The following is a 26,204-nucleotide window of genomic DNA, read 5'->3' on the forward strand; positions in this document are numbered from 1 at the left end:
AAAAATTCCCCAAAAATTCAAATTATAACGGGTAAAAAGGGAAGAATGGAAGCGAGGGTGGGGGATTTTGGGGTCCCTGGAAATTTTGGGATTCCCCAAAATTTTGGGCGGATTTTGGGGATTTTGGGGTTCAGGGAGGTGGGGACCCCAAATTTGTCCCCTTTGAGCTCAAAAACCCCAAAAATTCCCCAAAAATTCAAATTATAACGGGTAAAAAGGGAAGGAGTGAAGCGGGGATGGGGGATTTTGGGGTCCCTGGAAATTTTGGGGTTCCCCAAAAATTTTGGGGGGATTTTGAGGCTCAGGGGGGTGGGGACCCCAAATTTGTCCCCTTTGAGCTCAAGGAACCCCAAAAACTCCCCAAAAATTCAAATTACAACGGGTAAAAATGGAAGAATGGAAGCGAGGGTGGGGGATTTTGGGGTCCCCGGGAATTTTGGGGTTCCCCAAAAATTTTGGGCGGATTTTGGGGATTTTAGGGTTCAGGGGGGTGGGGACCCCAAATTTGTCCCCTTTGAGCTCAAAAAACCCAAAAATTCCCCAAAAATTCAAATTATAACGGGTAAAAAGGGAAGAATGGAAGCGAGGGTGGGGGATTTTGGGGTCCCTGGAAATTTTGGGATTCCCCCAAAATTTTGGGGGGATTTTGGGGCTCAGGGGGGTGGGGACCCCAAATTTGTCACCCTTGAGTTTGAGGACCCCCAAAATTCCTCAAAAACTCCCCAAAATTCCCCAAAAATTCAAATTATAATGGGTAAAAAGGGAAGAATGGAAGCGAGGGTGGGGGATTTTGGGGTCCCCGGGGATTTTGGGATTCCCCAAAATTTTGGGCGGATTTTGGGGATTTTGGGGTTCAGGGAGGTGGGGACCCCAAATTTGTCCCCTTTGAGCTCAAAAAACCCCAAAAATTCCCCAAAAATTCAAATTATAACGGGTAAAAAGGGAAGAATGGAAGCGAGGGTGAGGGATTTTGGGGTCCCCGGGGATTTTGGGATTCCCCCAAAATTTTGGGGGGATTTTGGGGATTTTAGGGTTCAGGGGGGTGGGGACCCCAAATTTGTCCCCTTTGAGCTCAAGGAACCCCAAAAATTCCCCAAAAATTCAAATTATAACGGGTAAAAAGAGAAGGAGTGAAGCGGGGATGAGGGATTTTGGGGTCCCTGAAATTTTGGGGTTCCCCCAAAATTTTGGGGGGATTTTGGGGTTCAGGGGGGTGGGGACCCCGAATTTGTCCCCTTTGAGCTCAAAAAACCCCAAAAATTCCCCAAAAATTCAAATTATAACGGGTAAAAAGGGAAGAATGGAAGCGAGGGTGAGGGATTTTGGGGTCCCTGGGGATTTTGGGGTCCCTGGGGATTTTGGGATTCCCCCAAAATTTTGGGGGGATTTTGGGGTTCAGGGGGGTGGGGTCCCCAAATTTGTCCCCTTTGAGCTCAAGGAACCCCAAAAATTCCCCAAAAATTCAAATTATAACGGGTAAAAAGGGAAGAATGGAAGCGAGGGTGGGGGATTTTGGGGTTCCCCAGGAATTTTGGGGTTCCCCAAAATTTTGGGGGGATTTTGAGGCTCAGGGGGGTGGGGACCCCAAATTTGTCACCCTTGAGTTTGAGGACCCCCAAAAACTCCCCAAAAATTCCCCAAAAATTCAAATTATAACGGGTAAAAAGGGAAGGAGTGAAGCGGGGATGAGGGATTTTGGGGTTCCCCAGGAATTTTGGGATTCCCCAAAATTTTGGGGGGATTTTGGGGTTCAGGGGGGTGGGGACCCCAAATTTGTCCCCTTTGAGCTCAAAAAACCCCAAAAATTCCCCAAAAATTCAAATTAGAACGGGTAAAAAGGGAAGAATGGAAGCGAGGGTGGGGGATTTTGGGGTCCCCGGGGATTTTGGGATTCCCCCAAAATTTTGGGGGGATTTTGGGGATTTTGGGTCTCAGGGGGGTGGGGACCCCAAATTTGTCACCCTTGAGTTTGAGGACCCCCAAAAACTCCCCAAAAATTCCCCAAAAAATTCAAATTATAACGGATAAAAAGGGAAGAATGGAAGCGAGGGTGAGGGATTTTGGGGTCCCCGGGGATTTTGGGATTCCCCCAAAATTTTGGGGGGATTTTGGGGGGATTTTGGGGTTCAGGGGGGGGTGGGCTCCCCGCTTTTCTCGCCCTTGACCTTGAGGAACTCGGCCATGCTGGAGAAATATTTCTGGTTGGCCTCGGCCACTTTCTTCTCGGCCGCCTGCGGGTTCACGATCTCCAAACCCTGCGGGGAGGCCAAATTTTGGGGTTCCCGAAAAAATTCGGGGGGTCCCGAAAAAATTTTGGGGTCCCAGAAAAAAATTTTGGGGGGTGCCAGGAAAAAATTTGGGGTTTTCAGGAAAGAATTGGAGGGTTCCGGGTTCGTTTTGGGAGGTTCTGGGTCCATGCAAGATCCTCCAAAACTCCCCAAAATCCCACCCAGGACCCCAAAATCCCACCCAGGACCCCCAAAATCCTACCCAGGACCCCCCAAATCCCCCCAGGACACCCCAAAATCCCCCCAGGACCCCCCAAATCTACCCAGGACCACCAAATCCCACCCAGGACCCCCCAGGACCCCCCCAAATCCCCCCCAAATCCCCCCCAAATCCCCCCCAAACCCCCCCAGGACCCCCCAAAGTTCCCCAGGACCCCCCAAATCCCCCCCAGGACCCCCAAAATCCCCCCTAAATCCCCCTTTAATCCCCCCAAACCCCTCTAAGACCCCCCCAATCCCACCCAGGACCCCCCAAACCCCCCCCAGAACCCCCCAAATCCCCCCCAGACCCCCCAAACCCCCCCAAATCCCCCACAGGATCCCCCAAATCCCCCCTAAATCCCCCTTTAATCCCCCCAAACCCCTCTAAGACCCCCCCAAACCCCCCCCAAATCCCCCCAAAGCCCCCAGGACCCCCCAAACCCCCCCAAGGACCCCCAAATTCCCCCCAGACCCCTCAAACCCCCCCAAATCCCCCCCAGGACCCCCCAAATCCCCTCTGGACCCCCCAAATCCTCCCCAACACCCCCAAACCCCCCCAGGACTCCCCCAAATCCCCCCTTAACTCCCATTAATCCCCCCCAAACCCCTCTAAGACCCCCCCAAACCCCCCCAGGACCCCCCAAACCCCCCCAGGACCCCCCAAATCTCCCCAAAATCCCGCCCAGGACCCCCCAAATCCCCCCAGGACCCCCAAATCCCCCCAAATCCCCCCAGGACCCCCCAAATCCCTCCCAAACCCCCCCAGGACCCCCCAAATCCCCCCCAGGACCCCCCAACCCCCCCCCAAATCCCCCCCAAACCCCCCCAGGACCCCCCAGGACCCCCCAAATCCCCCCCAAATCCCACCCAGGACCCCCCAAATCCCCCCAAACCCCCCCAGGACCCCCCAAATCCCCCAAATCCCCCCAAATCCCCCCAAATCCCCCTTTAATTCCCCCAAACCCCTCTAAGAGCCCCCCAAACCCCCCCAAATCCCCCCAAATCCCGCCCAGGACCCCCCAAACCCCCCCAAATCCCCCCCAGACCCCTCAAACTCCCCCAAATCCCCCCCAGGACCCCCAAATCCCCCCCAAACCCCCCAAATCCCCCCAAACCCCCCCAAATCCCCCAATCCCACCTGCAGGGGCGTGAAGGCCACGCTGGAGGCGGTGCCCGAGCTGCGGTCGCGGATGGTGGATTTGCCGCCGTACACCACACTCTGCTTCTGCAGCGTCCTCTGGGGGTTCGTCAGGGGTTAACGACGCTAATTACCGCTAATTACCGCTAATTACAGCCCCGGTGTGAGGGGGGGGTCAGGCACCTGCAGGGTTTTGCTGATCCGAGCCTTGGTGGCCTCGTTGACCTGGGTCTGGCGCACGCGGCCGCTGCCCGCCTTGCCCAGGTGGCCCAGGCTGAAGCCCAGGTCCTCCTGGTAGGCGTCCTCCTCGATCTGAGGGGGAAAACGGGGTGAAAAACGGGGAAAACGGGAAAAAAAATATATAAAATATGATTTGGGGGGTTAAAAGGGTAAAAAATGGGATTTTGGGGGGTTAAAATGGGGTTAAAATGGGATTTAAGGGTCCCAGGCTGAAGCCCAGGTCCTCCTGGTAGGCGTCCTCCTCGATCTGAGGGGGAAAAAATGGGGTGAAAAACGGGGAAAACGGGAAAAAATGGGTGAAAAATGGGATTTTGGGGGTTAAAATGGGGTTAAAATGGGATTTTGGGGGGTTAAAATGGGGTTAAAATGGGATTTAAGGGTCCCAGGCTGAAGCCCAGGTCCTCCTGGTAGGCGTCCTCCTCGATCTGAGGGGGAAAACGGGGTGAAAAATGGGGAAAACGGGAAAAAATGGGTGAAAAATGGGATTTTGGGGGTTAAAATGGGGTTAAAATGGGATTTTGGGGGGTTAAAATGGGGTTAAAATGGGATTTAAGGGTCCCAGGCTGAAGCCCAGGTCCTCCTGGTAGGCGTCCTCCTCGATCTGAGGGGGAAAAACGGGGTGAAAAACGGGGAAAACGGGAAAAAAAAATATATAAAATATGATTTTGGTGGGTTAAAAGGGCAAAAAATGGGATTTTGTGGGGTTAAAATGGGGTTAAAATGGGATTTAAGAGTCCCAGGCTGAAGCCCAGGTCCTCCTGGTAGGCGTCCTCCTCGATCTGAGGGGGAAAAACGGGGTGAAAAATGGGGAAAACGGGAAAAAATGGGTGAAAAATGGGATTTTGGGGGGTTAAAATGGGGTTAAAATGGGATTTTGGGGGGTTAAAATGGGATTTATGGGGGTTAAAATGGGGTTAAAATGGGGTTTGGGGTCCCAGGCTGAAGCCCAGGTCCTCCTGGTAGGCGACCTCCTTGATCTGGGCGGGAAAACGGGGTGAAAAACAGGAAAAACAGGAAAAAATGGGTGGAAAATGGGTGAGAAATGGGGGGAAATGAGTGAAAAATGGGATTTTCGGGGATTAAAATCGGATTTTAGGGGGTTAAAATGGGGTTACAATGGGGTTTGGGGTCCCAGGCTGAAGCCCAGGTCCTCCTGGTAGGTGTCCTCCTCGATCTGGGGGGAAAATGGGGTTAAAAGTGGGAAAAACAGGAAAAAAATTATAAAATAGGATTTGCAGGGGTTAAAAGGGTAAAAAATGAGATTCTGGGGGTTTAAAATGGGATTAAAGGAAGGAAAATTGGATTTAAGGGTCCCAGACTGAAGCCCAGGTTTTCCTGGTAGGTGCCCTCCTTGATCTGAGGGGAAAATGGGGTTAAAAATGTGAAAAAGAGGCAAAAATACACAAAAATAGGTAAAATAACAAGATATAGGGGAGTTAAAATGGGTTTTAGTGATAAAAATTGGGATTAAAGGGGGGAAAATGGGATTTTTGGGTCCCAGGTGGCCCAGGCCGAAGCCCGGGTTTTCCTGGTAGGCCTCCCTTGATCTGAGGGGAAAATGGGGTTAAAAATGGGAAAAAAGGGAAAAAATGAGTGAAAAATGGGATTTTGGGGGTTAAAAATGGAATAAAATGGGTTTTGAGAAGGTTAAAATGGGGTTTAGTGATAAAAATTGGGATTAAAGGGGGAAAAATGGCATTTTTGGGTCCCAGGTGGCCCAGGCTGAAGCCCGGGTTTTCCTGGTAGGCCTTCCTTGATCTGAGGGGAAAATGGGGTTAAAAATGAGAAAAAGAGGCAAAAGTAGGAGAAAATGGGTAAAAAGAGATAAAATAATGGGATTTGGAGATATTAAAATGGGATTTAATGAGAAAAATTTGGGTTAAAGAGGGGAAAATGAGGTTTAGGAGCCCCAGGTGGTCCAGGCCTCTTCCTCAGTCTGAGGGGAAAAACTGGGTTAAAAACATTAAAAAAATGATCAAGAAAGATAAAAATAAATAAAAATAGATAAAAATAGGTAAAAATAGGAAAAATATTGTAAAAAACAGGTAAAAGAACGAGATTTGGGGGGGTTAAAATGGGTTTTAGTGAGAAAAATTGGGGTTAAATAGGATTTAAAAAGGGGAAAAATGAGGGGAAAAGGGATTTGGGGTCCCAGGAAGGTCAAAACGGAGATTTGGGGGATTAATTAGCGTTAATTAGGGTTAATTACCTCCCCAAAACTCATCCTGTTGGCCTGTTTGCGGATCTCCGTCAGCCCCAGGCGCTCCTTCATCTTCCGGTAGCTGCATTAATTAGGGACTAATTAGGGGTTAATTAGGAGGGATTTAGGGGTTGATTGCAGGGGGAGGGGGGGGGTGTTAATTGGGGGTAATTAAGAGGTTAATTGGGGGTAATTAAGAGGTTAATTGGGGGTTAATTGGGGAGCAATTAAGGGGTTAAGTGGGGCTTAATTTGGGGTAATTAGGGGGTTGATTGGGGGTTAATTTAGGAGTAATTAAGGGGTTGATTGGGTGTTAATTGGAGAGCAATTAAGGGGTCAATTGGGGGTTAATTGGGAGGTAATTAAGGGGGTTGATTAGAGGTTAATTGGGAGATAATTAAGGGGTTAACTGAGATTGATTTCAAGTTCACTGGTTAATCAGGGATTAATTAGGTCTTAATTAGGGTTTAATTAGTGGTTAATCAGGGACTAATTAAGCCTTAATTGAGGATTAATTAGGGGTTAATCAGGGATTAATTAGGGTCTAATCAGGAACTATTATGTCCTAATGGCGGATTAACTAGGCGGTAATCAGGGATTAATTAACGCTTAATTGCGAGTTAATTAGGGTTTAATCAGGGATTAATGAGGGCTTAAGTGGGGATTAATTAGGGTTTAATCAGGGATTAATGAGTGCTTAATTGGGGATTAGTTAGGGTTTAATCATGAACTATTTAGGTCTTAATTGGGGATTAATTAGGAATTAATCCGGAATTCATAAAGCTCTAATCAGGGACTAACTAAATCTTAATTGGGGACTAATTAGGGGTCAATCAGATATTAATTAGGCCTTAATTAGCCCTTCATTAGTGCGCTAATTACAGCTGAACCAGGGGCGCGACCAGGCCGGACCTGGGAGTCACCAGGAGCCTCCACCCGTTCATTAACCAGGAGCCAATCAGGGACTCATTAGGGGCTAATTACGGACTAATTGAGGCTAATTAGGGCTAATTAGCGCTAATTAACTCACCGCCGGCCCCCCCTCTTCTTCCTCTGCCCGTCCAGCGGCGCCGGCAGCGGCTTCACCTGCTTGACCGGGGGCGGCTCCTGCCACTTGTCGAACTTGCGCTCGATCTCCTCCTTCAGCTCGTAGCCCACCTGCAAATTTGGGAATTTCCAAAATTTCGGGGCAATTCCCAAAATTTCTGAGGCAATTCCCAAAATTCTGGGTGGTTTTGGGGGGATTTTGGGTGATTTTTGGGGATTTTTTGGGTGATTTTAGGGGCTCCTGCCACTTGTCGAACTTGCGCTCGATCTCCTCCTTCAGCTCGTAGCCCACCTGCAAATTTGGGAATTTCCAAAATTTCGGGGCAATTCCCAAAATTTCTGAGGCAATTCCCAAAATTCTGGGTGGTTTTGGGGGGATTTTTGGGGATTTTTGGGGATTTTTTGGGTGATTTTAGGGGCTCCTGCCACTTGTCGAACTTGCACTCGATCTCCTCCTTCAGCTTGTAGCCCACCTGGAAATCCCCAAAATTTCCAAAATTTCGGGGCAATTCCCAGAATTTTGGGGAAATTCCCAAAATTTCTGAGGCAATTCCCAAAATTCTGGGTGGTTTTGGGGGGATTTTGGGTGATTTTTGGGGATTTTTTGGGGTGATTTTAGGGGCTCCTGCCACTGGTCGAACTTGCGCTCGATCTCCTCCTTCAGCTCGTAGCCCACCTGCAAATTTGGGAATTTCCAAAATTTCGGGGCAATTCCCAAAATTTCTGAGGCAATTCCCAAAATTTTGGGTGGTTTTGGGGGGATTTTGGGTGATTTTTGGGGATTTTTTGGGTGATTTTAGGGGCTCCTGCCACTTGTCGAACTTGCGCTCGATCTCCTCCTTCAGCTCGTAGCCCACCTGCAAATTTGGGAATTTCCAAAATTTCGGGGCAATTCCCGAAATTTCTGAGGCAATTCCCAAAATTCTGGGTGGTTTTGGGGGGATTTTGGGTGATTTTTGGGGATTTTTTGGGTGATTTTAGGGGCTCCTGCCACTTGTCGAACTTGCGCTCGATCTCCTCCTTCAGCTTGTAGCCCACCTGGAAATCCCCAAAATTTCCAAAATTTCGGGGCAATTCCCAGAATTTTGGGGAAATTCCCAAAATTTCTGAGGCAATTCCCAAAATTCTGGGTGGTTTTGGGGGGATTTTGGGTGATTTTTGGGGATTTTTTGGGGTGATTTTAGGGGCTCCTGCCACTTGTCGAACTTGCGCTCGATCTCCTCCTTCAGCTCAAACCCCACCGGTAATCCCCAAAATTCCCGGGCAATTCCCAAAATTTTGGTGGAATTCCCAAAGTTCTGATGGAATCCCCAAAATTTTGGGTGATTTTTGGGAATTTTTGGGGTTTTTTGGGTGATTTTAGGGGTTCCTGCCAGTTGTCGAACTTGCGCTCGATCTCCTCCTTCAGCTCGTATCCCACCTGGAACCCCCAAAATTCCCAAAATTTCCTGGGCAATTCCCAGAATTTTGGGGAAATTCCCAAATTTCTGAGGCAATTCCCAAAATTCTGGGTGGTTTTGGGGGGATTTTGGGTGATTTTTGGGGATTTTTTGGGTGATTTTAGGGGCTCCTGCCACTTGTCGAACTTGCGCTCGATCTCCTCCTTCAGCTCGTCTCCCACCTGTAATCCCCAAAATTCCCAAAATTTCGCGCCAATTCCCAAAATTTCGGGGCAATTCCCAAAGTTCTGATGGAATCCCCAAAATTTTGGGTGATTTTTGGGAATTTTTGGGGATTTTTTGGGTGATTCTAGGGGTTCCTGCCACTTGTCAAACTTGCGCTCGATCTCCTCCTTCAGCTCGTAGCCCACCTGGAACCCCCAAAATTCCCAAAATTTCGGGGCAATTCCCAAAATGTTGGTGGAATTCCCAAAGTTCTGATGGAATGCCCGAATTTTTGGGGTGTTTTGGGGGATTTTGGGGGCACCTTGCCATCCTGGCTCTCGTGGAAGCTGTCCACCCGCGCCGCCAGCGTGCACTTGGCGGCCACCAGCCGAGCGGCCTTCCTGCGCAGGTCCTGGAGAGGGATTTGGGGATTTTGGGGATTTTGGGGGATTTTGGGGGGATTTGGGGGATTTTGGGATTTTGGGGATTTTGGGGATTTTGGGGGATTTGGGGATTTTGGGGATTTTGGGGATTTTGGGGGATTTTGGGGGGATTTGGGGGGATTTTGGGGGATTTTGGGGGATTTGGGGGATTTGGGGGATTTGGGGGATTTGGGGGATTTGGGGATTTTGGGGGATTTGGGGGATTTTGGGGGATTTGGGGGATTTGGGGGGATTTGGGGGGATTTGGGGGGATTTGGGGGATTTGGGGGATTTTGGGGGATTTTGGGGATTTTGGGGATTTGGGGGATTTTGGGGGGATTTGGGGGGATTTGGGGGATTTGGGGGGATTTGGGGGATTTGGGGGATTTGGGGGGATTTGGGGGGATTTGGGGATTTTGGGGGGATTTGGGGGATTTGGGGGGATTTGGGGGGATTTGGGGATTTTGGGGGGATTTGGGGGATTTGGGGGGATTTGGGGATTTTGGGGGGATTTGGGGGATTTGGGGGATTTGGGGGGATTTGGGGGGATTTGGGGATTTTGGGGGGATTTGGGGGATTTGGGGGATTTGGGGGATTTGGGGGATTTGGGGGATTTGGGGGATTTGGGGGGATTTTGGGGGATTTTGGGGATTTGGGGGGATTTGGGGGATTTGGGGGGATTTGGGGAATTTTGGGGGATTTTAGGGGAGATTTGGGGGGAGATTGGAGGATTTTGGGGGGATTTTGAGACATTTTGGGGGGATTTTAGGGGGATTTTGGAGGATTTTGGGGGGATTTGGGGGGATTTGGGGGGATTTGGGGGGGATTTGGGGGGATTTTGGGGGGATTTGGGGGGATTTGGGGATTTTGGGGGATTTTGGGGGAATTTTGGGGATTTTGGGGGATTTTGGGGAATTTTGGGGGATTTTGGGGGGATTTTGGGGGATTTTGGGGGATTTTGGGGATTTTGGGGGGATTTGGGGGGATTTTGGGGGGATTTGGGGGGATTTGGGGATTTTGGGGGGATTTGGGGGGATTTGGGGATTTTGGGGGATATTGGGGGGATTTTGGGGGGGTTTTGAGACATTTTGGGGGAATTTTAGGGAAATTTTAGGGGTTTTTGGGGGGGATTTTGAGGGGTTTCGGGGGGATTTTGGGGGATTTTGGGGAATATTGGGGAGATTTGGGGGGATTTTTGGGGGATTTTTGGGGGGATTTTGGGGTGACTTTAGGGTTATTTTTGGGATGATTTTGGGGTGTTTTTGGGAGATTTTGGGGGTATTTTGGGGTATTTTTGGGCTGATTTTGGGGTATTTTTGGGATATTTTTGGGGTGTTTTTGGGATGATTTTGGGGGTATTTTTGGCATGATTTTGGGGTATTTTTGGGGTGTTTTGGGCACTCACGGGCGGCAGGGACTGCACGATGTCGCTGTGGATTTTGGGGTATTTTTGTGATGATTTTGGGGTATTTTTAGGGTATTTTTGGGATATTTTTGGGATGATTTTGGGATGATTTTTGGGATGATTTTGGGGTATTTTTGGGGTGATTTTGGGGTGATTTTGGGATGATTTTGGGGTATTTTTGTGATGACTTTGGGGTATTTTTGGGCTGATTTTGGGGTATTTTTGGGGTGATTTTGGGGGTATTTTTGGGATGATTTTGGGGTATTTTTGGGGTGATTTTGGGGTGATTTTGGGGTGTTTTGGGCACTCACGGGCGGCAGGGACTGCACGATGTCGCTGTGGATTTTGGGGATATTTTTGGGATATTTTTGGCATGATTTTGGGGTATTTTTTGGGTATTTTGGACACTCACGGGCGGCAGGGACTGCACGATGTCGCTGTGGATTTTGGGATGATTTTGGGGGTATTTTTGGGGTATTTTTGGGATGATTTTGGGATGATTTTTGGGATGATTTTGGGGTATTTTTGGGGTATTTTTGGGATGATTTTGGGCACTCACGGGCGGCAGGGACTGCACGATGTCGCTGTGGATTTTGGGATGATTTTGGGGGTATTTTTGGGCTGATTTTCAGGTATTTTTGGGATGATTTTGGGATGATTTTTGGGATGATTTTGGGGTATTTTTGGGGTATTTTTGGGGTATTTTTGGGGTGTTTTGGGCACTCACGGGCGGCAGGGACTGCACGATGTCGCTGTGGATTTTGGGATGATTTTGGGGTATTTTTGGGGTATTTTTGGGGTGATTTTGGGATATTTTTGGGGTGATTTTGGGGTATTTTTGGGGTGATTTTGGGATATTTTTGGGATGATTTTGGGATGATTTTGGGCACTCACGGGCGGCAGGGACTGCACGATGTCGCTGTGGATTTTGGGGTATTTTTGTGATGATTTTGGGGGTATTTTTGGGATGATTTTGGGGTATTTTTGGGATATTTTTGGGGTGTTTTGGGCACTCACGGGCGGCAGGGACTGCACGATGTCGCTGTGGATTTTGGGATGATTTTGGGGTATTTTTGGGGTGATTTTGGGATATTTTTGGGATATTTTTGGGGTATTTTTGGGATGATTTTGGGATATTTTTGGGGTGTTTTGGGCACTCACGGGCGGCAGGGACTGCACGATGTCGCTGTGGATTTTGGGGTATTTTTGTGATGATTTTGGGGGTATTTTTGGGATATTTTTGGGATATTTTTGGGATGATTTTGGGATGATTTTGGGGTATTTTTGGGGTGATTTTGGGGTGTTTTGGGCACTCACGGGCGGCAGGGACTGCACGATGTCGCTGTGGTAGATGAAGCCGGTGTGGGGCAGCACGGAGGTGGAGGAGAAGCCCGAGAGCGTTCGGCGCTGGGCGCCCAGCAGGAGGATGTTACAGGCGGGCAGCTTGGACAGCGGCGTGAGACCCCCGGCCACGCCTGGAAAACATCCCAAAATATCCCAAAAATACCCCAAAAATAGCCCAAAACCAGCCTGGAATCACTGCGGGGTCAGGCCCCCGGCCACGCCTGGAACACACCCAAAAAGATCCCAAAATAGCCCAAAAATAGCCCAAAAATAGCCCGGAATCACTGCGGGGTCACACCCCCGGCCACGCCTGGAAATGAACCAAAAAGATCCCAAAATAGCCCAAAAATAGCCCAAAAATAGCCCAAAAACAGCCCGGAATCACTGCGGGGTCAGACCCCCGGTGACGTCTGGAAACGAACCAAAAAGATCCCAAAATAGCCCAAAAACAGCCCAAAACCAGCCTGGAATCACTGCGGGGTCAAGCCCCTGGTGACGTCTAAAAATGAACTAAAAATATCCCAAAATAGCCCAAAAATAGCCCAAAAACAGCCCGGAATCACTGCGGGGTGAGACCCCCGGCCACGCCTGGAACACACCCAAAAATATCCCAAAATAGCCCAAAAATAGCCCAAAACCAGCCCGGAATCACTGCGGGGTCAGGCCCGCAGCCACGCCTGGAAATGAACCAAAAATATCCCAAAACAGCCCAAAAATATCCCAAAATAGCCCAAAAACAGCCCAAAAACAGCCCGGAATCACTGCGGGGTCAGGCCCACGGCCACGCCTAAAAATGAACCAAAAATATCCCAAAATAGCCCAAAAATAGCCCAAAAATAGCCCAAAAACAGCCTGGAATCACTGCGGGGTCAGACCCATGGCCATGCCTAAAAATGAACCAAAAATATCCCAAAATATCCCAAAATAGCCCAAAAACAGCCTGGAATCACTGCGGGGTCAAGCCCCCGGTGACGCCTGGAAACGAACCAAAAATATCCCAAAATAGCCCAAAATATCCCAAAACCAGCCCGGAATCACTGCGGGGTCAAGCCCCTGGTGACGTCTAAAAATGAACCAAAAATAGCCCAAAATATCCCAAAAATAGCCCAAAACCAGCCCAAAAATAGCCCAAAACCAGCCCGGAGTCACTGCGGGGTCAGGCCCCCGGCCACGCCTGGAACACACCCAAAAATATCCCAAAATAGCCCAAAAATAGCCCAAAATAGCCCAAAAATAGCCCAAAAATAGCCCAAAACCAGCCCGGAATCACTGCGGGGTCAGACCCCCGGCCACGCCTGGAAACGAACCAAAAATATCCCAAAATATCCCAAAAATAGCCCAAAAACAGCCCAAAACCAGCCCAAAAATAGCCCAAAACCAGCCCGGAATCACTGCGGGGTGAGACCCCCAGCCACGCCTGGAAACGAACCAAAAATATCCCAAAATAGCCCAAAAATAGCCCAAAATAGCCCAAAAATAGCCCAAAAATACCCCAAAACCAGCCCGGAATCACTGCGGGGTCAGGCCCACGGCCACGCCTAAAAATGAACCAAAAAGATCTCAAAATAGCCCAAAAACAGCCCAAAAATACCCCTGAAGTGCCCCAAAAAATGCCTCAAAAATCCCCCCAAAAATAACCCCGAAACGCCCCAAAAATAACCCCGAAACGCCCCAAAAATAACCCCGAAACGCCCCAAAAATACCCCAAAATTAGCTCAAGTTTACTCCAAAAATAACCGAAAAACACCCCAAAAATAGCCCTGACACATCCCAAAAAGACCCCCAAAAATAACCCAAAAACAACCCAGAACTACCCCAAAAAATAATCCTAAAGCACCCCAAAATATCCCAAAAATACCCCAAAATATTCCCAAAATACACCCAAAATACCCCAGAAAATGTCCCCAAAAATACTCCCAAAATAATCCTAAAACACCCCCAAAATAGTTGTAAAATACCCCAAAAATAGCCCTAAAATACCCAAAAAAAACCACCCCAAAAATGCCTTAAAATACCCCAAAAAAACCCTAAAAATACGCCAAAAATACCCCCCAAAAAACCCCAAAAATAACCCCAAAAATAACCCTGAAATAACCCAAAAATACCCCAAAAATAACCCTGAAATACCAAAAAAAAATCCCAAAAATAACCCTGAAATACCCAAAAAAAATCCCAAAAATACCCCAAAAATAACCCTGAAATACCCAAAAAAATCCCAAAAATAACCCCGAAAATACCCCAAAAATACCCCAAAAACCCCTAAAATTCGGATTTTTGTGGTGTTTTTGTGGTTTTTTGGGAATTTCTGGTGTTTTTGGGGGGATTTTTGGGAATTTTCTTTTGGTTTTGGGATTTTTTTGGGGGGGTTTTGGGATTTTTTGGGGTTTTTTTTGGGGGGATTTTTTGGGTTTTTTGGGAGGGATTTTTGGAGTTTTTGGAGTTTTTTTGGGATTTTTGAGGGTTTTTTTTGGGGAGATTTTTTGGGTTTTTTGGGAGGGATTTTTGAGTTTTTGGAGTTTTTTGGGATTTTTGAGGGTTTTTTTGGGGAGATTTTTTGGGTTTTTTGGGAGGGATTTTTGGAGTTTTTGGAGTTTTTTTTGGGATTTTTGAGGTTTTTTTGGGGGGATTTTTTGGGTTTTTTTGGGGGGGATTTTTGGGTTTTCTGGGGGGGAATTCTCAGTAGTTTTTGGGGTTTTTTTGGGATTTTTTGGGGTGATTTTGGGGGATTCTTTTGGGGTTTTTTTGGGGGGGATTTTTGAGGGGATTTTTACATTTTTTTGGGGGGGAATTTTGGGTGATTTTTTGGACTTTTTTATTGGAGGATTCTTGAGGTTTTTTGGGACTTTTTAGGGGGTTCTTGAGATTTTTTTTTTTGTGGCATTTTTGGTGATTTTGGGGGGATTTTTTGGGGTTTATTTGGGGGATTTTTGGGCAATTTTTAGAGGTTTTTTTGGGATTTTTTTGGGATTTTTGGGTTTTTTTGGGTTTCTCACCCATGATCTTGGCAGCCGTGGAGGCGCCGAGGATGAGGGAGAGGTTGGGGGTGATGAAGGACATGGGGACTCATTTTTGGGTGTTTTTGGGACATTTTTGGTTCATTTTTTGACATTTTTGGCTATTCTAGTCCCGTTTTTGCGGGGATTTTGGGATTTTTGGGGGATTTTTTGGGATTTTTTGGGGATTTTTTTTGGGATTTTTGGGTTTTTTTGGTTCCTCACCCATGATCTTGGCAGCCGTGGAGGCGCCGAGGATGAGGAAGAGGTTGGGGGCGATGAAGGACACGGGGACTCATTTTTGGGTGTTTTTTGGCATTTTTGGCTATTTTAGCCCCGTTTTCGCGGGGATTTTGGGATTTTTTTTGGGATTTTTTTGGGTTTTTTGGGTTTTTTTGGTTTCTCACCCATGATCTTGGCAGCCGTGGAAGCGCCGAGGATGAGGGAGAGGTTGGGGGTGATGAAGGACACGGGGACTCATTTTTGGGGTGTTTTGGGACATTTTTGGTTCACTTTTTGACATTTTTGGCTATTTTAGTCCCGTTTTCGCGGGGATTTTGGGATTTTTTTGGGGTTTTTTGGGTTTTTTTGGGTTTCTCACCCATGATCTTGGCGGCTGTGGAGGCCCCGAGGATGAGGGAGAGGTTGGGGGCGATGAAGGACACGCGGGACTTGGTTTTGGGGCAGTTTTGGCGTATTTTTAGTGTGTTTTTGGCTATTTTAGTGCCATTTTCGCGGGGATTTTGGGATTTTTTTGGGATTTTTTTGGGGATTTTTGGGTTTTTTGGGTTCCTCACCCATGATCTTGGCAGCCGTGGAAGCCCCGAGGATGAGGGAGAGGTTGGGGGCGATGAAGGACATGCAGGACTCGGTTTTGGGGTGATTTTGGGGCGTTTTTTGGCATTTTTGGCTATTCTAGTCCCATTTTCGCGGGGATTTTGGGATTTTTTTGGGGATTTTTGGGTTTTTTTGGTTCCTCACCCATGATCTTGGCGGCCGTGGAAGCCCCGAGGATGAGGGAGAGGTTGGGGGCGATGAAGGACACGGGGACTCGGTTTTGGGGTGTTTTGGGACATTTTTGGTTCATTTTTTGATATTTTTGGCTATTCTAGTCCCGTTTTCGCGGGGATTTTGGGATTTTTTCGGGGTTTTTTTGGGTTTTTTTGGTTTCTCACCCATGATCTTGGCAGCCGTGGAGGCGCCGAGGATGAGGGAGAGGTTGGGGGCGATGAAGGACATGCGGGACTCGACGTACTCGTGGATGCGCAGCTTGGCGCCGCTCAGCGCCAGCGCCATGTCGCACGCGTCCTCGATGCGCCCCAGCTCCTCCTCCGACAGCTGCTGCCTGCCCCAAAACCCCCCAAAATTCGGCACGGCGAGCCCAAAAACACCCCAAAAATACACCCAAATTCAGCAGGGATAACCCAAAAAAAACCGCAAAAAAAACCACCCAGAAACTGCAAAAATCACCCAAAAAAACCCAAAAAAAAAAACCCCAAAAACCAAAAGAAACACCCCCAAAAAACACCCCCAAAAACCCAGAAAAAACCCCAAAAAAACACCCCCAATAAACACCCCCAAAAACCCCAAAGAAAACAGCCCGAAAACCCCAAAATCCCCAAATCCCCCCAAAGTGCCCAAATTTTTCCAAACCCCCCCAAATTTTCCCCAAATCCCCCCAAAACCTCCCAAAAATCCCCCAAATTTTCCCCAAAAACCCCCAAATTCCCCCAAATTTTCCCCAAATCCCCCGAAATCCCCCAAATTTTCCCCAAACTCCCCCAAATTTTCCCCAAAATCCCCCAAAATCTCCCCAAATCCCCCGAAATCCCCCAAATTCTCCCCAAATCCCCCCAAAATCCCCCCAAATTTTCCCTAAATCCCCCAAATTTTCCCCAAAATCCCCCAAATCCCCCAAAATCCCCCAAATCCCCCCAAATTTTCCCCAAATCCCCCCAAACTCCCCAAATCCCCCAAAATCCCCCGAAATCCCCCAAATTTTCCCCAAATCCCCCCAAAATCCCCCAAATCCCCCCGAAACCCCCCCAAATCCCCCGAAATCCCTCAAATTTTCCCCAAATCCCCCAAAACCCCCCAAATTCTCCCCAAATCCCTCAAATCCCCCAAATCCCCCCAAACTCCCCAAATCCCCCGAAATCCCCCAAATTTTCCCCAAATCCCCCAAATCCCCCAAATTTTCCCCAAATCCCCCAAATCCCCCAAATCCCCCCAAATCCCCCCAAACTCCCCAAATTTCCCCAAATCCCCCCAAATCCCCAAATCCCCCAAATCCCCAAAATCCCCCAAAATCCCCCAAATTTTCCCCAAATCCCCCAAATCCCCCAAATTTTCCCCAAATCCCCCAAATCCCCCCAAATCCCCCCAAACTCCCCAAATTTCCCCAAATCCCCCCAAATCCCCAAATCCCCCAAATCCCCCAAATCCCCCAAAATCCCCAAAATCCCCCAAATCCCCCCAAAATCTCCCCAAATCCCCCCAAATCCCCCAAATCCCCCCGAAATCCCCCAAATTTTCCCCAAATCCCCCCAAAACCTCCCCAAAATCCCCCCAAACTCCCCCAAATTCTCCCCAAATCCCCCAAATCCCTCCAAATCCCCCGAAATCCCCCAAATTTTCCCCAAAATCCCCCCAAATCCCCCCAAACTCCCCCAAATCCCCCAAATCTCCCTAAAGTGCCCAAATTTTCCCCAAATCCCCCCAAATTTTCCCCAAATCCCCCAAATCCCCCAAATTTCCCCAAATCCCCCCAAAATCCCCCAAACTCCCCAAACTCCCCAAATCCCCCAAATCCCCCCAAAATCCCCCCCAAATCCCCCAAAATCCCCCAAATTTCCCCAAAATCCCCCAAATCCCCCCCAAAATCCCCCAAATCTCCCCAAATTCTCCCCAAAATCCCCCAAATTTTCCCCAAATCCCCCAAAATTCCCCAAATCCCCCAAAATCCCCCAAACTCCCCAAATCCCCCAAACTCCCCAAATCCCCCAAACCCCCCAAACTCCCAAAATCCCCCAAATCCCCCAAACTCCCCAAACCCCCCAAATCCCCCAAATCCCCCAAATCCCCCAAATCCCCCAAATCCCCCAAATCCCCCAAATTTCCCCAAATCCCCCAAATCCCCCCAAACCCCCCAAATTTTCCCAAATCCCCCAAATCCGCACCCCTGCGTGGTGGAGGCCGTGACGCTGACCACCATGATGGTGGCGTTGGTCAGGATCTGCTGCACGTTCTCGTTGTTCTTGCACTTGTCCAGGGAATTGCCCAATTCCTGCCAAATTCACCCCAAAATCGGCGCCCGGCTCGCCGCGCGCCGGAAGGCGCCATCGAGTCGCCCCAAAAATCCCAAAAAACGGCCAAAAAAAAGGGGGGGAAATGAGGAAAAGACACCCGAAAATCAGCAAAAAAAAGGGGAAAAAAAAGGGGGGGAAATGAGGAAAAAACACCCAAAAAATCCCAAAAAACAGCAAAAAAAAAGGGGGGGAAATGAGGAAAAAACACCCAAAAATCAGCAAAAAAAAGGGGAAAAAAAGGGGGGGGAAATGAGGAAAAAACACCCGAAAATCAGCAAAAAAAAGGGAAAAAAAGGGGGGGAAATGAGGAAAAAACACCCGAAAATCAGCAAAAAAAAGGGGAAAAAAAAGGGGGGAAATGAGGAAAAGACACCCGAAAAATCACCAAAAAACAGCAAAGAAAAAGGGGGGGAAATGAGGAAAAAAACACCCAAAAAATCCCAAAAAACAGCAAAAAAAAAGGGGGGGAAATGAGGAAAAAACACCCAAAAATCACCAAAAAAAAGGGGAAAAATTGAACAAAAAACCAATCAAAAAATCCCAAAAAAAAGCAAAAAAAAGGGGGGAAATGAGGAAAAGACACCCAAAAATCACCAAAAAAAGGGAAAAAATTGAACAAAAAGGCAAGCAAAAATCCCAAAAAAAAAAGCGGAAAAAAAGGGGAAAAATTGAATAAAAAACTCCCAAGAATCCCCCTAAAAAATGTGAAAAAAATTGAAGCACCACCCAAAAATCAAAAAAAAAGCAAAAAAATGGACAAAAATACGAAAAAAGCCCAAAAATCAAAAAAAAGAAAAAAAAAGAAAAAAAATAGAAAACACCCAAAAAAAGCAAAAAAATGCAAAAAAATCGAAAACCACCCAAAAATCCAAAAAAAAGGAGCAAAAATTTTGGGTTTCCTGGGGGATTTTGGGTGTTTTGGTGATTTTTGGGCTGGTTTTTGGGTTGTTTTGGGTTATTTTGGCTGTTTTGGGTAATTTTGGGTGGTTTTGGGTTATTTTTGGTTTCCCCAGCAGATTTTTGGGTTATTTTGGGTTATTTTGGCTGGTTTTGGGCAATTTTGGGTGGTTTTGGGTTATTTTTGGTTTCCCCAGCAGATTTTTGGGTAATTTTGGGTTATTTTGGCTGTTTTTGGGTAATTTTGGTGGTTTTGGGTTATTTTTGGGTTATTTTGGGTTATTTTGGGTGTTTTCTGGCTGGTTTTGGGGTTTTTTGGGTGTTTCTGGTGATTTTTGGGCTGGTTTTGGGGTTGTTTTGGGTGGTTTTGGGTTATTTTTGGTTTCCCCAGCAGATTTTTGGGTGATTTTGGGTTATTTTGGCTGTTTTGGGGTAATTTTGGGGGGTTTGGGTTATTTTTGGTTTCCCCAGCAGATTTTTGGGTAATTTTGGGTTATTTTGGCTGGTTTGGGGTTGTTTTGGGTGGGTTTGGGTTATTTTTGGTTTCCCCAGCAGATTTTTGGGTTATTTTGGGTTATTTTGGCTGGTTTTGGGGTAATTTTGGGGGTTTTTGGGGCCCACCTTGACGGTGCGGATGTAATCGAGCGCGTTGGGCACCAGCGACTCCAACTCCGGGAAACGTTTGGAATATTTGTCCCGGATGAATTTGTGGATGATGTCTGGGGGAGCCCAAAAATCCCAAATCAGATCCCAAAATTCCCAAAATTCCCCAAATCCCCCCAAATTCCCCAAAATCCCCCCCAAAATCCCTCAAAATCACTCTAAAATACCCCAAAATCCCCCCGAATCCCCCCAAAATCCCCCCAAATCTCCCCAAAATCCCCCCAAATTCCCAAATGCTCCCCAAAATCCCCCCAAAATTCCCCAAAATGCCCAAAATCCCCCCAAAATTCCCCCTGAAATCCCTCAAAATCCCCCCAAAATCACTCTAAAATCCCCTAAAATCCCCCCAAAATCCCCCCAAAATTCCCCCTGAAATCCCTCAAAATCCCCTCAAAATCACTCTAAAATCCCCCCAAATCCCCAAAATCCCCCTAAATCCCCCCAAAATCTCCCCAAATTCCCCCAAAATCCCCCTAAATCTCCCCAAATCCACTCAAATCTCCCCCAAAATCCCCCCAAATCTCCCCCAAATCTTCCAAAAATCCCCCCAAAATCCCCCTAAATCTCCCCAAATCCACTCAAATCTCCCCCAAAATCCCCCCAAATCCCCCCAAATTCCCCAAAATTCCCCACAATCCCCCCAAATCCGCTCAAATCTGCACCGAAATCCCCCAAATTCCACCAAAATCCCCCCAAAATCCCCCCAAAATCCACCCAAATCCCCCCAAATCCACTCAAATCTCCCCCCAAATCCCCCAAATCCCACAAAATTCCCCAAAATTCCCCGAAATGCCCAAAATCCCCCCAAAATCCTCCCAAAATCCTCAAAATCCCCCCAAATCTCCCCCAAATCTTCCCAAACTCCCCCCTAAATCCCCCCAAATTCCCCAAAATCCCCAAAATTCTCCAAAATTCCCCACAATCCCCCCAAATCCACTCAAAACCCCCCAAATCCACTCAAATCTGCACCGAAATCTCCCCAAAATCCCCCCAAATCCCCCAAAATCCCCCCAAATCCACTCAAATCTCCCCCCAAATCCCCCAGAATTCCCAAAATTCCCGGAATTCCCGGAATTCCCGGCGCTCACTGAGCTCGTTCTCGATCTCCACCGTCAGGTTGTTGGCGTCCACGATCACCCGGTACTCGGGCGCCGCCTCCACCGGCCCCAAAACTGCCCAAAAACGGGGAAATCCGCCCAAAATTCCAGCGGGAAACCCCCAAATTCCCAAATCCGGCCAGAATTCCCAAAATTCCAGCAGGAAACCCCAAAAATTCCAGCAGGAAACCCCAAAAATCCCACTAAACAAGGGTCCCAAAACTGCCCGAAAACGGGGAAATCCACCCAAAATTCCAGCAGGAAATCCCCAAATCCACCCAAAATTCCAGCAGGAAACCCAAAATTCCCAAATCCGGCCAGAATTCCCAAAATTCCAGCAGGAAACCCCCAAAATTCCCAAATCCGGCCGGAATTCCCAAAAATCCACCCAGAATTCCCAAAAAATCGACCCAAAATTCCCCAAAATCCCCCAAAATTCCCCAAAAAAAGTGTGATTCAGAGGTTTGGGATCCCAAATTTTTGGGATTTTTGGGATTTTGGGGATTTGGGATTTTGGGGGTTTTGGGATTTTGGGGGTTTTGGGATTTTTGGGATCCCGGATTTTTGGGGTTTTGGGAATTTTGGGAATTGGAATCCCAGATTTTGGGGATTTTGGGGGATTTGGGATCCCGGATTTTTGGGATTTGGGATTTTTGGGATTTGGGATCCCGGATTTTTGGGATTTTGGGATTTGGGATCCCGGATTTTGGGGATTTTGGGATTTTTGGGATTTGGGATCCCGGATTTTTGGGATTTTGGGATTTAGGATCCCGGCTTTTTGGGATTTTGGGGATTTTTGGGATTTGGGATCCCGGATTTTTGGGGATTTGGGGATTTTTGGGATTTTTGGGATTTTTGGGATTTTTGGGATTTGGGATCCCGGATTTTTGGGATTTTGGGATTTTTGGGATTTAGGATCCCGGATTTTTGGGATTTTGGGATTTTTGGGATTTGGGATCCCGGCTTTTTGGAATTTTGGGATTTTTGGGATTTGGGATCCTGGATTTTTGGGATTTTTGGGATTTGGGATCCCGGATTTTTGGGATTTTGGGGATTTTTGGGATTTTTGGGTCACCTTCGGCCGCCCGCGGCTGCTTCCCGATGTATTCCTCGATCTTCTGCATGATCTCGGCAAACTGCGGGAAAACAGACGGATTTGGGGGATTTGGGGATTTTTGGGAATTTTCGGGAATTTTTGGAGATTTCTGGGATTTATTTGGGATTTATTTGGGTTTTTTGGGGGATTTTTGGGGATTTTTTTGGATTTATTTGGGATTTATTTGGGTTTTTGGGGGATTTTTGGGGATTTTTGGGGATTTTTTTGGATTTATTTGGGATTTATCTGAGGATTTTGGGGATTTATTTGGGGATTTTTGGGGGATTTTTGGGAATTTGGGGGATTTTTGGGAATTATTGGGGATTTATTTGGGTTTTTGGGGGGATTTTTGGGGATTTTTTTGGATTTATTTGGGATTTATCTGAGGATTTTGGGGATTTATTTGGGTTTTTTGGGAGATTTTTGGGGATTTTTTTGGGATTTTTTTTGGGATTTTTGGGGATTTTCTCTGGATTTATTTGGGGATTTTTGGGATTTATTTGGAAATTTTGGGGATTTATTTGGGATTTAATTGATGGATTTCTGAGATAATTTCAGGATAACTTTGGGATATTTTGGGGATATTTTTGGGATATTTTTTGGGATATTTTTGGAATAGTTCCAAGGTAATTCGGGGATAACTTTGGGATAATTTCAGGATATTTTGGAAAAATTTTGGGGATATTTTAGGATATTTTGGGAATATTTAGGGGTAATTTTGGGATGATTTTGGGATAATTTTGGGGATACTTTGGTGATATTTTGGGGATAATTTCAGGATATTTTTGGGATATTTTGGGGATATTTTGGGTAATTTTGGGCCGCCTCACCCCTCGGGACCCCCAGAGCTTGGCGATGCTCCGGACGCTGATTTGGGAATATTTTGGGATAATTTTGGGATAATTTTGGGGATACTTTGGTGATATTTTGGGGATAATTTCCGGATATTTTTGGGATGTTTTTGGGATGTTTTTGGGGATACTTTGGGGATAATTTCGGTATAATTTCAGGATACTTTGGTGATATTTTGGGGATAATTTCAGGATATTTTTGGGATATTTTTGGGATGTTTTTGGGGATATTTTGGGTAATTTTGGGGATAATTTCCGGATATTTTTGGGATATTTTTGGGATATTTTTGGGATATTTTTGGGGATATTTTGGGGATATTTTGGGGATATTTTGGGGTAATTTTGGATAATTTTGGGCTGCCTCACCCCTCGGGACCCCCAGAGCTTGGCGATGCTCCGGACGCTGATTTGGGAATATTTTGGGATAATTTTTGGGTAATTTTGGGGATACTTTGGTGATAATTTGGGGATAATTTCCGGATATTTTTGGGATATTTTTGGGATATTTTTGGGATAATTTTGGGGTAATTTTGGGCCGCCTCACCCCTCGGGACCCCCAGAGCTTGGCGATGCTCCGGACGCTGATTTGGGAATATTTTGGGATAATTTTGGGGATACTTTGTGGATATTTTGTGGATATTTTGGGGATATTTTTGGGGTAATTTTGGGAACGTTTTTGGGGTAATTTTGGGTAATTTTGGGCCGCCTCACCCCTCGGGACCCCCAGAGCTTGGCAATGCTCCGGACGCTGATTTGGGAATATTTTGGGATAATTTTGGGGATACTTTGGTGATATTTTGGTGATACTTTGGTGATATTTTGGGGATAATTTCCGGATATTTTTGGGATATTTTTGGGATGTTTTTGGGGATATTTTGGGCCGCCTCACCCCTCGGGACCCCCAGAGTTTGGCGATGCTCCGGACGCTGATTTGGGAATATTTTGGGATAATTTTGGGACAGTTTTGGGGATACTTTGGTGATATTTTGGGGATAATTTCTGGATACTTTGGGGATATTTCTGGGATATTTTGGGGATATTTTGGGGTAATTTTGGGTAATTTTGGGCCGCCTCACCCCTCGGGACCCCCAGAGCTTGGCGATGCTCCGGACGCTGATTTGGGAATATTTTGGGATAATTTTGGGGATACTTTGGGGATACTTTGGGGATAATTTCAGGATACTTTGGTGATATTTTGGGGATACTTTGGTGATATTTTTGGGATATTTTTGGGATATTTTTGGGATGTTTTTGGGTAATTTTGGGCCGCCTCACCCCTCGGGACCCCCACAGTTTGGCGATGCTCCGGACGCTGATTTGGGAATATTTTGGGATAATTTTGGGGATACTTTGGTGATATTTTGGGGATAATTTCAGGATACTTTGGGGATATTTTTGGGATGTTTTTGGGGATATTTTGGGTAATTTTGGGCCCCCTCACCCCTCGGGACCCCCAGAGTTTGGCGATGCTCCGGACGCTGATTTGGGAATATTTTGGGATAATTTTGGGGATACTTTGGTGATAATTTCGGTATAATTTCAGGATATTTTGGGGATAATTTCAGGATATTTTTGGGATGTTTTTGGGATGTTTTTGGGTAATTTTGGGCCGCCTCACCCCTCGGGACCCCCACAGTTTGGCGATGCTCCGGACGCTGTCGCCGCCCTCCGGCTCCGGCTCCTCCCGAACCTCCTCGATCGGGGGCCCCTCCCCCCCCTCGGAGCCTTCGGCCTCCTCCTCCTCCTCCCCCGCCGCCTCCTCCAGGTCCGCCAGCAGCTCCTCGGCCAGGGACATGGCCCCGACTGGGACGGACTGGGAGGGACTGGGATCAACTGGGAATAGACTGGGATAAACTGGGAGGGACTGGGAGGGACTGGGAATAAACTGGGATAAACTGGGAGGGACTGGGAGGGACTGGGGGGGACTGGGATAAACTGGGAGGGACTGGGAGGGACTGGGAGGGACTGGGATAAACTGGGAATAAACTGGGATAAACTGGGAGGGACTGGGAATAGACTGGGATAAACTGGGAGGGACTGGGAGGGACTGGGAATAGACTGGGAGGGACTGGGAGGGACTGGGAGGGGTTAAAAGGGGACTGGGAGGGACTGGGATAAACTGGGATCAAACTGGGAGAGACTGGGAGGGACTGGGAATAAACTGGGATAAACTGGGAGGGACTGGGATCAAACTGGGAGGGACTGGGAGGGACTGGGAATAAACTGGGATAAACTGGGAATAGACTGGGAATAGACTGGGAGGAACTGGGATGGACTGGGATCAAACTGGGAGGGACTGGGAGGGGTTAAAGGGGAACTGGGAGGGAACTGGGAGGGGTTAAAGGGGAACTGGGAGGGAACTGGGAGTGGAGACTGGGGGCACTGGGAGCGACTGGAAGTACTGGGAGGGACTGGGGGGGACTGGGGGGAACTGGGATCAAACTGGGAATAGACTGGGAATAGACTGGGAGGAACTGGGGGGAACTGGGAGGGAACTGGGAGCACTGGGAAGGGTTAAAGGGGAACTGGGATCAAACTGGGACGGACTGGGAAGGGTTAAAGGGGGACTGGGAGGGACTGGGAGGGGTTAAAGGGGGACTGGGAGCACTGGGCTGAACTGGGATCAAACTGGGATGAACTGGGAACAGAGCAGAGGCGCCTCCCAGTCAGAGGCGGCCCCAAACTGGGATGAACTGGGAGCACTGGGAGCAGCCCCTCCCCCACCCCGTCCCTCAACTTTCCGCCGAATCTCCCAAAATTTTCCTCCCAAAATACCCCAAATTCCCCCAAATTCTCCCCAAATTCCCCCCCAAATTCTCCAAAAGCCCCCCAAAATTCCCAAATTCTTCCCAAAATTCCCCTCAAATTCCCCCAATTTCCCCAAAATTCCCCCCAAAATTTCCCAGATTCTCCTCAAACTTCTCCAAAATTCCCCCCAAAATTCCCCGAATTCCCCCAGGTTTCCCCAAATTCCCCAAAATTCCCCAAAGTTCTCCCCAAAATTCCCCAAATTCACCCAAAATTCCCCCTAAATTCTCTCAAATTCACCCAAAATGCCCCAAAATTTCCCAAATTCTCCTCAAACTTCCCCAAAATTCCCCCCAAAATTTCCCGAATTCCCCAAAAGCCCCCAAAGTTCTCCCCAAAATTCCCCAAATTCACCCAAAATTCCCCCTAAATTCTCTCAAACTCTCTCAAATTCGCCCCAAATGCCCCAAAATTCCCAAAATTCCCCCAAAATTCCCCAAATTTCCCCAAAATTCCCCAAAATTCCCCAAATTTCCCCAAATTCCCCCAATTTTTCCCTCCCTCACCTCCCGCCGCTCCCGTCGCAGCCGCTCTGACGTCACTCGCGGCGCGCCGGCTCTGCCGCTGACGTCACTTCTCCCGCGCCGTCGCCTCGGTGACGT

At 47.7% G+C, this 26,204-nt stretch overlaps 1 protein-coding gene across 4 annotated transcripts; it reads right to left on the bottom strand.

Moving 5' to 3' along the window:
* Positions 1-1,879: 1,879 nt before the first annotated feature.
* On the bottom strand, positions 1,880-26,195 carry PRPF31 (pre-mRNA processing factor 31). 4 transcript variants are annotated; one of them, XM_077789870.2, is made up of 14 exons: positions 26,109-26,189; positions 24,413-24,607; positions 21,923-21,983; positions 20,839-20,922; positions 19,709-19,806; positions 18,062-18,168; positions 16,058-16,227; positions 11,863-12,020; positions 9,041-9,130; positions 7,098-7,225; positions 6,077-6,149; positions 3,811-3,939; positions 3,628-3,726; positions 1,880-2,255 (listed from the first exon to the last, which is right to left on the bottom strand). In XM_077789870.2, the coding sequence occupies exons 2-14, from the start codon at positions 24,587-24,589 to the stop codon at positions 2,127-2,129; spliced, it is 1,503 nt and encodes a 500-aa protein (XP_077645996.1). In that variant the 5' UTR covers positions 24,590-24,607; positions 26,109-26,189; the 3' UTR covers positions 1,880-2,126. The 4 variants fall into 4 exon arrangements, with proteins under 4 accessions (XP_077645996.1, XP_085421949.1, XP_085421951.1 ...); XM_085565823.1 differs by lacking the exon at positions 11,863-12,020 and having other exon boundaries at positions 26,109-26,191; XM_085565824.1 differs by lacking the exons at positions 1,880-2,255; positions 3,628-3,726; positions 3,811-3,939 and adding an exon at positions 4,557-4,646 and having other exon boundaries at positions 26,109-26,190.
* Positions 26,196-26,204: the final 9 nt, after the last annotated feature.

This window comes from Lonchura striata, chromosome 37, assembly GCF_050655825.1.
Source record: "Lonchura striata isolate lonStrDom1 chromosome 37, ASM5065582v1, whole genome shotgun sequence".
NCBI lineage: Eukaryota > Metazoa > Chordata > Aves > Passeriformes > Estrildidae > Lonchura > Lonchura striata.

What these genes read in the sequence shown, in the direction of transcription:
- PRPF31 (XM_077789870.2), bottom strand. Translation starts at nt 24,589, where the DNA reads ATGTCCCTGGCCGAGGAGCTGCTGGCGGACCTGGAGGAGGCGGCGGGG. An exon ending in ATTACATCCGCACCGTCAAG is followed by an intron (nt 18,169 to 19,708) that starts GTGGGCCCCAAA and finishes TGAATTTGGCAG; the next exon opens with GAATTGGGCAATTCCCTGGA. An exon ending in AAGAAGAGGGGGGGCCGGCG is followed by an intron (nt 6,150 to 7,097) that starts GTGAGTTAATTA and finishes TAATTAATGCAG; the next exon opens with CTACCGGAAGATGAAGGAGC.